The 15,646-nt window shown below is 39.4% G+C and overlaps 1 protein-coding gene across 1 annotated transcript; it reads right to left on the reverse strand.

The window, feature by feature from the left end:
- Window positions 1-3,233: 3,233 nt before the first annotated feature.
- Window positions 3,234-8,496, reverse strand: LOC307169723 (uncharacterized protein). Its single transcript, XM_079890513.1, has 6 exons — window positions 8,167-8,496; window positions 7,677-8,003; window positions 6,048-6,338; window positions 5,405-5,521; window positions 4,844-4,923; window positions 3,234-4,162 (listed from the first exon to the last, which is right to left on the reverse strand). The coding sequence occupies exons 1-6, from the start codon at window positions 8,213-8,215 to the stop codon at window positions 4,103-4,105; spliced, it is 924 nt and encodes a 307-aa protein (XP_079746639.1). The 5' UTR covers window positions 8,216-8,496; the 3' UTR covers window positions 3,234-4,102.
- Between the last annotated feature and the right edge of the window lie 7,150 nt (window positions 8,497-15,646).

Consider the following 15,646-nt stretch of genomic DNA (forward strand, 5'->3'; position numbering starts at 1 on the left):
TCTCTGAAAGACAACAGTGCTGTGTTGAACAGACGACAGAGAAATCAGTGCGATTTGTTTCATAAAGCGCGCGCTTGCGACATGTTGTGTTAACAATTTCAGCGTCTCAGAGCGGCGCGGTTCATTAAGCGGTTATGTGCGCATTATTAACAAGAAGAAACTCGTTTACTCCAATCACTGCTCTGCATTCTGCATGAGATCGCATTACACCGGATAATTCAAATGTCACGAAAGGCTGATTCAGGTCTCCGCTGCGTTTCCCAAAAGCATCGGGAGCTAAGCTGATCGTAGAGATAAGTGGCAACGGTTTTACAATCTACTAAAGGCATACGACGCTTTTGGGAAACGCAGCGCCTTTCGTGACATTTGAATTCTCCTGTGTAATGCGATCTCACAGCGATTTCTATTTAACGTTGGTATCGTGCAAAATGTTTGTGTGTGTGTGTCATTCATGAAACTTAAATTTAGCTGCAGCCAATAGTGACTGCGCGACCCACCTCTTCCCAATCTGCGACCCACAAATGGGTCGCGACCCACAGTTTGAAAACCCCTGCCCTAGACCACCGATAAACTGTTACAGCCTTGTTCTTATCAGTTTACATCTAGAGGGTTTTATTCTTTTGACACGTTGGGTTCTGGTAGGCCACCATTTCCTTCACAGCTAAGACACAACATCTGTGTAAACTTTCTCACGGTTGAACATGTTCAATCAGCGCCAATCAATGCCAACAGACACAAGAAGGGTATAACACACTAAATCGACAAACCCAATGTATTTTTTGTTGCTATTGGTCGGCGTTTGACGGTGCAATGTGAATTGGCCTTAAGACATCTGTTTTAACCTAACGGCGACATAAATCAACATGAAACAAAACTATTGTAGACTTACAATGCTGCTTATCACTTTTATTTCAATCATTTACAAGGAACGAAAGGAATTTCTGTTTGTAATCTGCAATGCGAGTCTCACATTGGCTCTCAAACTCAAACTAGCGCCACCATCAGGTCAAAAAGTTTCACAAACTGTTCAAAGTTTTCTGCTATTTAATTTGAATTGATTTGAAACAATACTTTTTTTCCCCCGAGCTTGTATGACAAGCTACTACATTCAACATTTAAACCTTCACCAGTTTTGGGTCACATGACTATCCTGATAAAATGGGTGTATTCAAAACCAGCAACGGCTAGAAAGATGACGGTAAAGCTGTATCGTGTTTCCATATTTGTCTATCGAAACACGCCTTGAGCAGCTTTGTGCTTATTTATTGGCCCTTACTGCATGTGAGAACTATATTAAATATCTAAAACCTGAAACCTGTTTTCATCTTTGTATCTCAGTTCACACCTGATTCACAAAAATAAAGGACCAGAAAATGCAATCATTCAACTGGGACATTCATTCCTTTTGTTCTGAAATAAAAGCTTGACTCTGTGCATTCACTTTAATAAAGATGATGTTCTGAGCCGTATTTATTTTGGCAGGTTTTCCATCATCAACAAAAGATAAGAAATGTTCCATATAAATGTCACTAAAAACAAATCTATTTTTAAACTCATTTTGAATATACCTGTGTCAAAGTATTCATTATAGTTCCCACAACGTTCTGACAACATTAGTTTCCAGTGAAGCGCTGAGGCCTGGTAAGAGAGTTTCACAAGAGCATCTCTTCACCCACTCATACACCTTATACACACTAACACTCAAGTGCACTCTTGTGAGCCCAATAATAGGTTCACCAAAAAACCACCCGCTGCATTCAACCAACAACAACACAAAAACACTTGATACCTTACACTGACCTAAATAGATCTGACTTCTGACCACAGGTATCATTCTGACTCCGAGCTGCTAGTAGTAAAGGCACAAGAAACAAAGAAGCTCTTGTTCATTCTACATTTAAAAAAAGAGGCCTTCTGCACAATTGATTCAATGCAAAAGCATAAAGACAAAATAGAAACATGATGGGTGTGAATCAAACAATGGAACAGCAATACTCAGGAATTTCCGGCAATTCTCAGGAATAACCTTGTGTATTGCAGGATTTCCAGTGGGAGGTCCTAACAATGCTGTATCTGTTGTTCAAAGCTCCCACAGACACATCTTTGGGTTAAGGTTCTTTAAAGGCCGACACATTAACTGCTACCTTCAATGAATTCTTCAACATACACAAACTTGTATGCATTGGCGAGCCTAAAATAAGATTGCATCAAAGAACATTAAGAGACAAAGACCTCAATTTGAATTGATAAATATAATTTTAACCGTGTCAGAAATCCACATCAGAAGCAAAATCCCTTGCGGGGAAAGTTAGTTCACTCATTGGCCATTTTTCCAACGCCTCTGAGTCGCTATTTCAGGCATTCAAGACCAAGCCCTATATATTTGAATAGGGAAATCCTGAAATCTCAAAAACTGCTGTCATTGTCACATAACATATCAGGAACAAAGTCTGAACTGAACTGCCCCATAAATAATGTTTTATATGTTCAAACAGCATTAAACATGCTTATATTTCAGGCTGGACCAGCCAATGATATTCAAAATTAGAATTAGTGCATCCCAAATCATAGCATGTTGAAATGAGTATTCCAAAGAAGATGGATGGTCTATTTTTTCCAGTTGAATCTGAAGTGCAGATCTGTGCGCACTCTAACGGCTAATATTGCCCATAACCCATTGAGCGTTGGATGAGAATTGGATTAGAACTACAAACATGGAATAAAAAGTGTTAGAAAACTACAAACATGGTGGATGTGCGAGACTGATGGTAGATGTTTAGTTAAAGGGGTTTGAGTGATTAATAATCAGTATATAACCTGACGAAAAGATGATTATTCAATGTTATCCACATTATATTTAATCTGAAACAGCATTGTGGACTTTTGTGAAGATATGTTTGGTCATTAACTTTTAAATGTGTCATGGTTATTACAAACACATGAGGAGAGTCTCTGCATGAAAGACCCACGACTGGCAGATCAACATGCTGCTATATTTCTCTCTGAAATGTAAGAAATTAAATGAAATTGAATGTGGAGGAGTTTAACTGTGACAAGATGATTGGCTGTGTCCAAGTTGACAGGCTCTGCTCTGCCTCCCTCTAGTGTCATGAGTTAGACTATTTTGAGCTATTCGTTAGTCAAATAATTTCTGTATATAAGTCTTCCTTTAAGACACGACATACTTGCATGTTTGAACTGAAGCAGCTGGCAAAAAGTAAAAGATTCTTTCTAGATTTTTGTAAAATGTTTATTGGAGCAACACTGATATTAACACACAAAGCGTTCAGAGCAGATTTTCTGCTGGGCTCAGAGCTAAAATGTAAAATACAGTGGAAAATGTCCAGTATTAGCTGAACAAACATGTCCTGTCTGACAAGGTGAGCAACTAAATGCAGACAACAGCTGGTAAAATGTGCGCCAAACATTCAGAATCTAATCTGTTTGAAAAAAGGAAGTCCAGCCATTTAATACTTAAAGTTATCCATTAACTTGATCATTTATTTACAGAAATCATTGCACTTTTTTTTTTCTTAAAAAAAAAAAATAAATCATTTTTTTGAACTTTTACAATAATAACAGGATACAGATAGGCTACAGGAGAATAGTGAACAAATAAAGCGAACAAATATTGAGAATTTAAAACAGAGTTTAAACAAAGTGAAATTTAAGCAATAAACCTGTTAAGCAAATAAACAACTATCTCTAGGGTTTACAGAGATGGGCAGAAAAAGAGGAAATGTCCAGTGAGTGGCGGTTCTGTGGATGACAATGTCTTGCTGATGCCGGAGGTCACAGGTCAGGAGAACGGCCAGACTGGTTTAAGCTGATAAAAAGGTTACAGTAACTCAAATAAGCACTCGCAGAAGAGCATCTCTGAACACACAACACTTGAACTTTGAAGCAGAAGAGCTACAGCAGCAGAAGACACACACCGGCGTCACTCCTGTCAGCTGAGAACAGAAACTGAGGCTACAATTCACACAGACACACCAGCATTAGACAATAGAAGATTGGAAACATGTTGCCTGAGTCTGATGAGCCTCGATTTGTGCAAACCTTTTCCAGTAACACAATATACTTTGATACACAATAGTAATCTTCACTGTATGTGTTTATAGTCCACAGCTGTCTCTGTTCTGCCCAAATCCAGCAATGGTTTCTGTTAAAGACGAGAAGAAACGTTCATATCACAAATGAATCAGTACTCTGATCTATAACTAAAATGCTGTTGAATCGGCTGTAACCGAGAGTAGGATTTAGAAGTGCTTAAACAAAATATCCATGAGCCGATTGATGAGCAGTTTCGTTCACGGTTCTACGTTCATTCTTCCACGAATGTGGGCGAAACACTGTATAAAAGTAGCCGACTCTGACGATAACTGCGTCCCAAGGCTGCATCCTTTGAAGGCCAGTTTGTACTGGACTTTTTTTAAAGTTATATTCACCCATCTTAAAACAAAACAGGGTTCACAAACTGTCTAAATATGTTCACCATGGTCCATTTCTGTTTATAATAGAGTATAAACTACAAGTTTTTTATATTTTTATATTTGTATCATTAGATATTGGAGTAAGATGAAACCCAATACTTGCGTTTAAAGGTAATTCTGCAATTTCTCTCAAAGAAATCCTGTCGTCACCAGTGCGCGGTGAATTCTGGGGTATAAGGGCATTGAAGATCCATCTGTTGTATCCTTCATTTCACGGGAAACGAAGGACGCATTTGAAGGAACCTTCGAATTGGGACAATCGGCATTTGAATGCGGCCTTTGAAGGATGCAGCCTCTGAATTGGGACGCAGCTAAAGACTCCCACAATAAATGATCAAGTGTTTACTGACCTGTGGCAGATCTCCCGTCTGAAGACAGGTGATCAGATGATCAGGCAGATGAGTGTATTCAGACTCTGTGATTGTCAGATCTACAAACACAAACACGTGTGGATCAGTGTGAGGAGAGTTTGTGTATTTAACATCAGTATCACACACTCATCGTGTTCTGATCAACAGTCAATAAAGCAATATTTCTTTTGACATCAGAATGGGTTGTACTGCCATCTAGTGAAACATGTTTACTGTTTGAAGTTTAAATTACTTAAAGAAAGTGTACCGTCTGCTTTCACATGCAGTTTTAAAAATCAACAATTTAACTTTAAATGAAACATGAATGTACAGTTTTAATTGCATTTACAATTGACTACTTATAAATCGGTTTTAACAAAAATTGCAGCATGTCTTTTGAACACTTTATTTTCACCCAGAAAGTCTCATTTAATTTCATTGAATGAATAAGGTAATGTTTGCCTTATTGCCTTAAAATCAGACATTTAATAAACTAAAATACATTTAATTAACTTAAAATGGTAATTAAAAAATTATATATATTTGCATGTCAATACTTGCCTTTTTTCCCTGGTTGTTTAAATCTTCTGTGGCACATCGAACCTCCAACTACAGCTATTACTGCCAGCAGCGCTAGAGTAACAGCTATTACCATCATGAAACTTGAACGCTGCAGTGCTGTAATGAACAGAGAAAACAGTCATTAGTGTAATCTGAATATAGTACAGCTAAATCTTAAATAAACCATCATTACCAGTAGTTATGGAAATTTGATTTAACACGTTAGGTTTCAACTAAGCTGGTGTTTAAGTAAAGTACTTGAATATTTTGACATCTAAAGAGTCCAACTATCTATCTGGTCTTTACTTTATAAAGTTCATAACTTATATTTACAACTATTAAAAATGATTTGATGAACACCGTTGGTTTCACTTTTAATGTATTTTCTTGAAACAGGATGTTTGGGTGGGTTAAAATATTAAGATCATTTTTGTCATTTTTTTAAAAAAGCCAATAGACTTCAGTTTATTACAAATGTCACACCATGTTCGGCTGGAAGAAGTTATTTAAGATGTAGGTGGAGGAACATTCAAAAGAGCTCTTTATCAGACAAACATTTACTGTCAATATTTAAAAGAAAATATTTTCTATACTTATATCTTTTTTTTTTTAGCATATAGGTGACCAAAAAGCTCATGGATACCTGGACATGTGTGACAGAGATCAGTGATGTTGAGGTGTGTGGTTCGGTTGGTGAATGAATAAGACACGACACAGCTGTAGGAATCATCCAGACACTGAATCTCCAGAGGTAGAGAGAGACTGATGCTGAGATCAGACACACTGATGCTGGACAATACACTGATTCCTTTGTACCAGGAGAGAGTCACATCCCTCACATTCAACACTGAACACACCAGTGAACATCTGGACTCTGATGATGATGATGAACAGATTGAAGAGTTACTGGTGATGACGGGAATGGGCAGGTCAGCTGGAAATATAAAATATTATTTCAGGAATGATTAATGATTGGCATCTTAACAATTAAGGCATCCTTAAATATTCTTATACATGCAGATCATATATATCATATATCAAAAACTATTTATTGGAGCAGGTTTTCTCATTTAGTTGGTGTTTGCAAAGAAACAACTACATTTACATGCACCTTCATAATGCGATTATAAAGCATAATGTGATTAATCTTTACCTCATGCAAAAACAATGCTTTGATCAAAGTGATGCGATTAAGCTCATAATCATATAGTAACCATAACTGTAGTAAAATATGTGTTGTGTGCTAATTTTAAACGCAATAAACAGGCATGTAAACACTTTAATGGCATTTATTCCATTCAAGGGCCAGATTTAATAAAGAGGACAAATTAGTTTGAGAGCCCATTTCCCCCCAAAAAGGCCTCAGTGGGAGTGGAAAGTTTTGCATGTAATCTACTGACGACACACAAATTAAAGAACACAGGATCATTTCCATAATGGTCAACGCAATCTACCAAGAGCAGCGCAAATTAGCATCTGGTTTAAGACAAGCCTTTTTGGGCAGTAAATAATGGCACAGATAGCGCAAACCTTAGTAAATCATCGTGCGTGATTAATTTGAATACTCTACTCCCATAAATACTGATCTGAAAGAGAAACTCCTACAAATGCATGTGCAATAAGGTTAGCTGCAAAAATAACTGTGCCCTAGTCAGCGCTAATTTTGCACTGTGTGTCTTTAGTAAATCATGACAGTAGTTTTTAACCCAAAAGAGGGTTTTTGCTTGGGCAAGCTGTTAGTAAATCTGGAACCAAAAGTGCATGTGTTTGTGATATACACAGGTGGCGCTGCCACTCACAGGTTTGAAAACATTTTTTGGGTGCTGAAGAAACTGCGCAACATGAATATAAAGCAGTACAGTGATGGTCAAAAACATTGAAATTAAGATATTTTAGGCGCCTCACTGAAAAATATCCAATACGTCAACAAGAAATGTGTTTTGCATTTGACGTGTAGATTAAAACAGTGGGCAGTAACACATGACTGTATGTGAGTTCGTCATTTATGCTGTGCAATTGGGGTATGCGAATAGCCTTAATGGCGATGAAAATAACCACAATTCTTATGAAATATTAAGAGTAATGAAAATCGCATGTAAATGAGAGTGGGGGTTTTGCTCGTGTCATATAAACATTTTACTGAGATTTAGTATTTTCTCATATTTTTGGAAATAATCACATTAATACTGCACATTTAAACACAGTTAATGTTTTAAAATCCATCATAAATATAACAAACACTCTGGATCATTATGAAAATCAATTTACTCACCATAGACAGTAAAACTGAATCTCTTGTATGAAGTTCCTCTGTTGCTGATGATCTGTAGTTTATAAAGTCCAGAGTGTTCAGTTCTGATGTTTCTGATGGTCAGAGATCCAGTTTGACTGTCTATCTGGAGACTGTCTCCAAATGTCTCTTTACTGTCATACATATTAATGATCTGCTTATGGATTTCAGCTATACGAGTCTCTTTAGGTCCAAACATCCACAGCATCTGATCATCTCTCTGTATTTCAGTAACATCAGAGTTTAGAGTGACAGAATCTCCCTCCATCACTGATATTGACTTCACTGGATCTGAATCAACATACACACCTGAAACACAAACAGAAAATATCAGTAAAGTAATAACTGGTTTCGGATCAAATAGGATGTTAGTAAGGAAGATCATCTAAAACCAAACAAACACTGCACTTAAGGTACAAAATAGCTTGCAATATAAAAAGTAATATTTCATAAAAGGAAATCTGACACATACCACTCAGGATCAATAAACCCAGACGGAATAAAGTTGCTTTATGAATCATTTTCCAAATGCTCTTTCATATAATGTCCACATGGCCCAATTCAATGATCATCTACTCCACTCAAACAGAATGATTTTAATTCTCAGATGTACTTCACATGCTCCATTTCTTCAACAATAAAAAATATCACCATAAAAAATTAGAAATAGAAGAAATAATCCAACATTGTAAAAACGAGACGCTTACTCTCTCTCTCTCTCTCTCTCTCTCTCTCTCTCTCTCTCTCTCTCTCTCTCTCTCTCTCTCTCTCTCTCTCTCTCTCTCTCTCTCTCTCTCTCTCTCCACCCCCTTCTCCTTCCCTCTGAAGTTTATTTTCTTTATTTTAAATCTACCAGTGTTTTATCTTGAAAGCTCTCTGGTTGTTTTTTTTTAAACTGGGCATTACTTTGCAAGTAACATTATTTTAATAAATCAACATGCTTTTTGTCATATCTGGAATATAAAACAGCATATGAGTGTGCAGTTACACTACACCGTTCAATGTTGCTGTTGAATTACATGATTTATAAAGGGCCCATTCAATGCATTTGTCTTTTCACATTAAATATTGTTCTTCAAATGTAGATTACAGTCTAAACGAAGAAACCTTGAGGAGGAACCAAGCTAAAAAAAACTCCACGGACTGACACGTGAACTAATTTATATATGCATTTACATAAATGTTGAACTGAATAGATATAATCCATCAGAATGCTAATATGACTCATGTTTATTTCTTGTTTGATTAGACGAGCTGAAGAGTGATCAGTCATTGCTTTATGCCTTTGTTAAGCTCTTCACTAGCTTGAAATAATGCATGCAGTAAATTCACATATTTAGCACATATTTAACATAGTAAATACAGCAAAAACAGAGTAAAAATGAATATGCTATTCCAAACAGTAAATGTAACCCTATACCGCTGTGAAAGAATAAACTTGTCTCAGTAAAAAAAAAAAATTGTTTTGTTTTTGACACCTTGGTTTCTGCCTACCATTTCCTTTACAGTAAAGACTCAACACCCTTTTCAGAGTTCTCATCAGATCTAAAATGCTTTTGCAAATTATCGCTCTGAGCGAATTAAAGACCTAACAAATTATAAAGGTTTGTGTCACATGACCTTTAGGCCATGCTGCGCCAAACCTAATAAAAAACTGTTTGTTATTCAAAACCATGCAGCTTCATGCTGCTGTGAACTTTAAGCTGTTTTTTTTAGAGCAAAACAAAGGTTATCCAATATAATTTTGTTTTAAGGGTTTCTATGGGGCTACACTTAATAAAGTCATAACATCTATTTTTTTTTCTTTTTTAACTAATCTTGTACCTTTACAATGACATTAACGATTAGTATTAATTCCAAAACTTAATTCTCTGAAGCGTTCTCACAACATTTATTTCCAGTGAAATGTGGAGGTCTGTAAGGGGTTTCACATGAGTATAAAAAAGCCTTTCACCTACTTGCTGCGGGCACATAGACACAACAATGCAAACATGCACTCTCGTGTCTAAAATGACCATCGTGCACCTGCTCTGCTGCATTTAACCAACAGCAACAAAACCACACGGAGAGCCAATCCCCTGCAATGACCACAGCTTGACTGAAACCAAGCTGAGGCACGAAACATTGAAGTCTTGAAAAAAAACAGGCCTTTTGCACAAAATGCAAAGTCAAACTAAACATTGACACATGAATGTTTTTTTTTTTATAAGAATGTGATTGAATTTAAAATATATTTTCATGTGGAACTGCTGAGGCAATACCAAAAAAACTATTTAGCCCATGAGGTATAAGGCATTTTGCATCTTTGGCTGACATAATATTATCCAAATACCATCCAAATATTATGTGGTTACGCAGCCAGGCTGACGTAGGCCAGTAAGAGCTGTGTGTGTAAACTTCACTCCCCTGGCCTCAAGAGGCGCATTGACTGCGACCTTTAGTGTCATTGTTAGCGCACCCACCTCCCATTTTATTTTTTAGCTTTTAAACTTTTAGAGATAAACTGCATGGAATGGGAAATTAGTATATAATGCTTATCAAGCAAAACACGTACTGTAACAATTATTTTCAGTAAATTATCTGATTTTGATCTCTAGACAGTTTTCCATCAGCGCAAAGACAGTGCAGGTTAAAAATATGTCTTTAGATGTCTTTAGACGACATTATACTGCGCTTACAAACAGGAGAATCCAATCACACACATTTTCCAAACTAAATATGTGCTCATTTATAATCAATGTGTAAACACATACATCTAATGAAAGGAAAATAGTTTTTGTGCTGTAAAATCCTTCTTAGCACCAATCACTGTTTAGGAGGAGGAGTGTTTAATTTAACTCTGCTGACAGATGTACGGTGGGCCGTCACAGTACCCACACTTAACCACTTTCTGCTTACAGTAGGCTAGATGACAAGTTTCCTGTGTTTGGCCAAAGTGTTGAAAGTGTGAAGTGGCTTTATTTATACAATATATGCACTTTCAAATAAACTTCTAAATGTCTCTTTAGTTCAACAGAAGGCATGTTGTGCTTGTAATGAGGATAAAAAGTAGTTGAAACGTTTTACAAAATATACCCATATCTGTACCAATAAAATGTGTAATATTTGCCATTTTACTACTAAATTATATGTATATCTAAATTATTTAACTTACACTGGAAATTTCTTTTTGACGATTCTCTTTTCAGGGATCCTGAGTTCCTGATTGTGATTAATTATTAGAGATAGTGTGGATTTAGTGTGAATTGCGGCAAAGTCAAGGAAAGTCTCACTCAGTTTACTCAGCGGCCATATTTGCAATGCCTCCCAGCAGCAGCTATTTCGGGCATCCAAGACAATGCGGGATTCATGAAATTAAAAAAACTGCTTGTCGAACTCTCAGTTAAATAACATATTTAAAATCAGTAACAAAATCTGACATGAACTGTCCAATAAATGTTGTTCCTTATGTTAAAATAGTAAAAAAGACCAGAACAGCCAATACGCAATGCTCAGAACACTGACTGTTTCTATAGACCTTATGTAGCCCTGCGCTTGTTGTCTTTTGACTTCTGGTCTGTATTTTCACAGCGATTTTGCGTGTTTATTAATGAAAGGCTCATTTTAAAGTCTTCCCGGTCGACTGATCTGCTTTAAACATTACAGTCCTCATGATAACTTTCGGTAACTTTACATGAAGTAAATCCACTTCAAAAGCTAATTACTTCTGTACAGCAATGCCATAGAAATATACAGAGCAACCGCAAAAACGGAAGTTAAAAGACAATATTCTACAGATGGCGGCACCCTTGTTTCTCTGGCGCATAAGGTCTATAGCAACCGGAACTTCTAAGGGTAGCTACATTTGATAAATCAATTTATCAATCAGTGATTGGTTATTTTATTTAGAATTTATTTATTTACTTATTCCACCATATTGTGCTGCACTTTCTCGTATTCAAAATTAATATGAGTGCACCATTTTTCTATATAATAAGTCTTTGGTTAAGAGCACTGAGTCTTGTGCATGCGCTCTCAAGTGGCCAAGCCTGCAAATGTTAGTGTGTTCAAGCTGCAGTCATGGCAGGTTTCCTCAGAATTAATCAAGAGTGTTTCTTATTACTTATTCATGCATCTTCATGGTTGCATATGCGTAACAAAACCATCTCAAATTCCAATCAAAAATAGCCCAAAACAAGCCCAATGACCCTATCCAAATATCAAAACTCAACATATGCCATTCCCATATTTTACAGTCACTGTTACATGTTATACACAATTTCTAATTAAGAATCACTAGTAATCATAAACAGTTGGAGCTCAAAGGCCCCTCCTTCACAAAAATCATAATCTAGCACAGTTTTATGGTTGGAAGAATCTAAAATATTTCAATACACACACTTTAGTTACAAATAACACTTTAATTACAAATAATGCTATTCTATATGACAGTGCACTCTGTGACGAGGCCTTCTCTAAGTTATACACTATCTATCTATTAGAGACTGTCCATTAATTTTCTTGGAAATGTTTTTTTCTGGGCCAGGTCTCTCCCCTCTCCTCCACAATACATGGCTTGGGACACACATGAATTCACACCTACAGCCAATTTGGCATGTCCAGTCCACTTAATCTGCATGTCTTTGGTGCTGTAGGGGTAACCGGAGCACCTGGTGGAATCCCAAACCAGGACACAAACCAGGGATTTTCTTGCTGTAGGATTTGAGAATGAACCAACCTTTGAATGACCTCTTTTACCAAAGGATTGAAATCCATAGAGAAATCCACAGAAATGCTTTTACATAATCAGAATGCATCAGATCACTCCAAATGCTAGATGAACTTATAATCAAACATCGTTCAACTGAATAATTCTATATTATGTCTATAACCTATGTGACTATTTTGCTTAGATCACATATAAGTCATGCAATTGTTATAACTATTAAATGTTTGACTGAAAGTGTTTCTTGTTTCCTATTAGTATGATCATATGCTCATAATTCAGAAGATGGCTTGTTTGAAATCTGTGTAAAATGTATCGTATCCTTATTATAAGAAATCATGACTAAACTTAACTCTCTGTACTCTCTACTTAGAGCGGGAAGGTAATAGACCACAGATAAGGTGTGATTTATGACGATGAGGGAAGAAACACCAACCTCTGAACTAAAGACAGTGTTAAACTGGTTACCACTCATCCAGGAGGATGGACAATTATTTGAGTTTAAAATCTTAGGACACGAACAGACAATTTGGAGTAGCCATGTAGACCAGACATGTAGATGAGAAGACGAGCAGAAAAAAAGACTGCAGATCTAGATCAGAAGAACATTGGTTAAACAATTTCTTTCAAGCCATCTATCTACTCTCATCACACTTTTCTTTCTTTTCTTTACTTAGTTACTTTTCTTTTCCATTAAGAGTCTCGGTTTGAAGTTAAGTTTTGCTGTACAGTTTACACAGCTTTTTTTAAAAAAAAAAATGTCTGGTGTTAGTGTTTCATGTGCGTTCGGCCAATCAGCACACACTAACGCCACTGGTAATTAATGCTGGTTTAGACCCTACTCTTATAGGAGCTACATTAGTTCCTCCAAAAGGAGTTCCTACATCTAAAATTGTTCCTATAGTTCCTGCGGTGCGAACACACCAAAAATCAGGTACCTCCGCCATAGTTCTAGGAACTATGAAAAGGTTCCTACCCACTGACCCACCATGCTACCATTAAGTTTTATACTACAGGCTGTAAACATCTTAATGAAAACATTTTTTAAAAGAAATACACTAAACGTCCAGCTCCCCCTCACTGGATGTAATGGGTGAAATTTGAAGGTCCAACCCCACCCTAACCCTGACCTTCAAGCCCAAAGTATACTTAGGTTTTTAAGCATACGCGAGGGTTTGCATATAGTGTATGTGTGAGCTTCTGTAATCACGTGTACTTTGTATGCGGAGGTCGCAATGACATTGAGTTTGTTAACATGTAAAAAAACAAAGTATACTTTGGGCTTTATCTTTACCATCCCTAAACCTAATTTTGGTCAAGCTGTCACGATCCATCACACGGGAAACAGAGAGAAGATCCAAAAGCAGTATAATTTATTAAGGGAAATCCGTTACTCAAATCCAGTCCAGGCAGGGGTCAAAACCAAAGAAGCAATCCAAAACATAAAACAATCCAAAAACAGGCAACGAGGCAGAACACAGAAGTGGTGTGATACAAGACAAGGACTCCGTGACAAACACTGAAACAGACAGGGTATATATACACACAAGTGCTGACAAGGTGACGAGAAACAGCTGAAAGACAATGTACAATCAGTGACAGGCAGGATCATGGGAATTGTAGTGAAAATGCATAGACACCGTGAAAACTGAGGACCTCTAGTGTTTAACCCAGGGAACCACCAGACACTGTGACATAACCCCCCCTCTACGGAGCGGCTACCAGACGCTCCACGACAGAAAACAAAACTCGACAAAAGTCCAGGAGGGAGGTGGAACTGTGGGGGACTAGGGGGAGGGATGGAGGGCCAGGACCATGGGAAGGAATGGACACAGGGGATGACAGTCCATCGGGCGGCCTGGGCGGAGAAGACCCTTCAGGCGACCAGGGCGAAACAGATAGTCCATCGGGCGGTAGGGGCAGAGACGACCCTTCAGGTGGCCAGGGTGGAGCAGGTAGTCCATCGGGCGGTCTGGGCGGAGACGACCCTTCAGGTGGCCAGGGTGGAGCAGGTAGTCCATCGGGCGGCCAGGGCGGAGACTTCCCCTCGAGCGACCACGGCGAAGACGACCCATCGGGCGGCCACGGCGGAGGCGACCCCTCGGGCGGCCACGGCGGAGACGACCCCTCGGGCGGCCAGGGCGGAGACGACCCCTCGGGCGGCCAGGGCGCAGGAACAGACACCGGCTCAGGAACTGGAACAGACCCCACCGGCTCAGGAACTGGAACAGACCCCACCGGCTCAGGAACTGGAACAGACCCCACCGGCTCAGGAACTGGAACAGACCCCACCGGCTCAGGAACTGGAACAGACCCCACCGGCTCAGGAACTGGAACAGACCCCACCGGCTCAGGAACTGGAACAGACCCCACCGGCTCAGGAACTAGAACCACCGGCTCAGGAACTGGCACCACCGGCTCAAGAACTGGAACAAACACCACCGGCTCAGGAACTGGAACGGACACCACCGGCTCAGATACCACCAGCTCAGGAACAGATACCACCAGCTCAGACACCACCGGCTCAGGAACAGACACCACAGGCTCAGGAACAGACACCACAGGCTCAGGCTCAGGAACAGACACAGCCGGCCCAGGAACAGGCACCACCGGCTCAGGAACAGACACCACCGGCTCAGGAACAGACACTACCGGCTCAAGTGTGTGCGCAGCCCACACACACCACATGGCTGTGGCCATAATGGCCAGTGTCGCGGTCACTGAGGCCTCAGGCGGCGCAGACGTGACGTGAACAGTCTCTGACTGGGCAGACGTGACGTGAACAGTCTCTGGCTGGGCAGACGTGACTTGAACAGTCTCTGGCTGGGCAGACGTGATGTGAACAGTCTCTGGCTGGGCAGACGTGACGTGAACAGTCTCTGGCTGGGCAGACGTGACGTGAACAGTCCCTGGCTGGGCCATCTTGTCCGAAGACACAGGCTCGGCAGGCGTGACGTAAACAGGCTCGGCAGCGGCCATCTTGTCCGAAGACACAGGCTTAGCAGACGTGACGTGAACAGGCTCTGCAGCAGCCATCTTGTCCGAAGACACAGGCTCGGCAGGCGTGACGTGAACAGGCTCGGCGGTGGCCATCTTGTCCGAAGACACAGGCTCGGCAGACGTGACGTGAACAGGATCGGCGGCCATCTTGTCCGAAGACACAGGCTCGGCAGACGTTCTGTGCTTCCTCCACGCATGCAGTACCGCCACTGCATAAAAGAGGAAGACTGCTCTCTTGGCCATGGCA

Source organism: Squalius cephalus (genome assembly GCF_949319135.1).
Source record: "Squalius cephalus genome assembly, chromosome: 13".
Taxonomy (NCBI): domain Eukaryota; kingdom Metazoa; phylum Chordata; class Actinopteri; order Cypriniformes; family Leuciscidae; genus Squalius; species Squalius cephalus.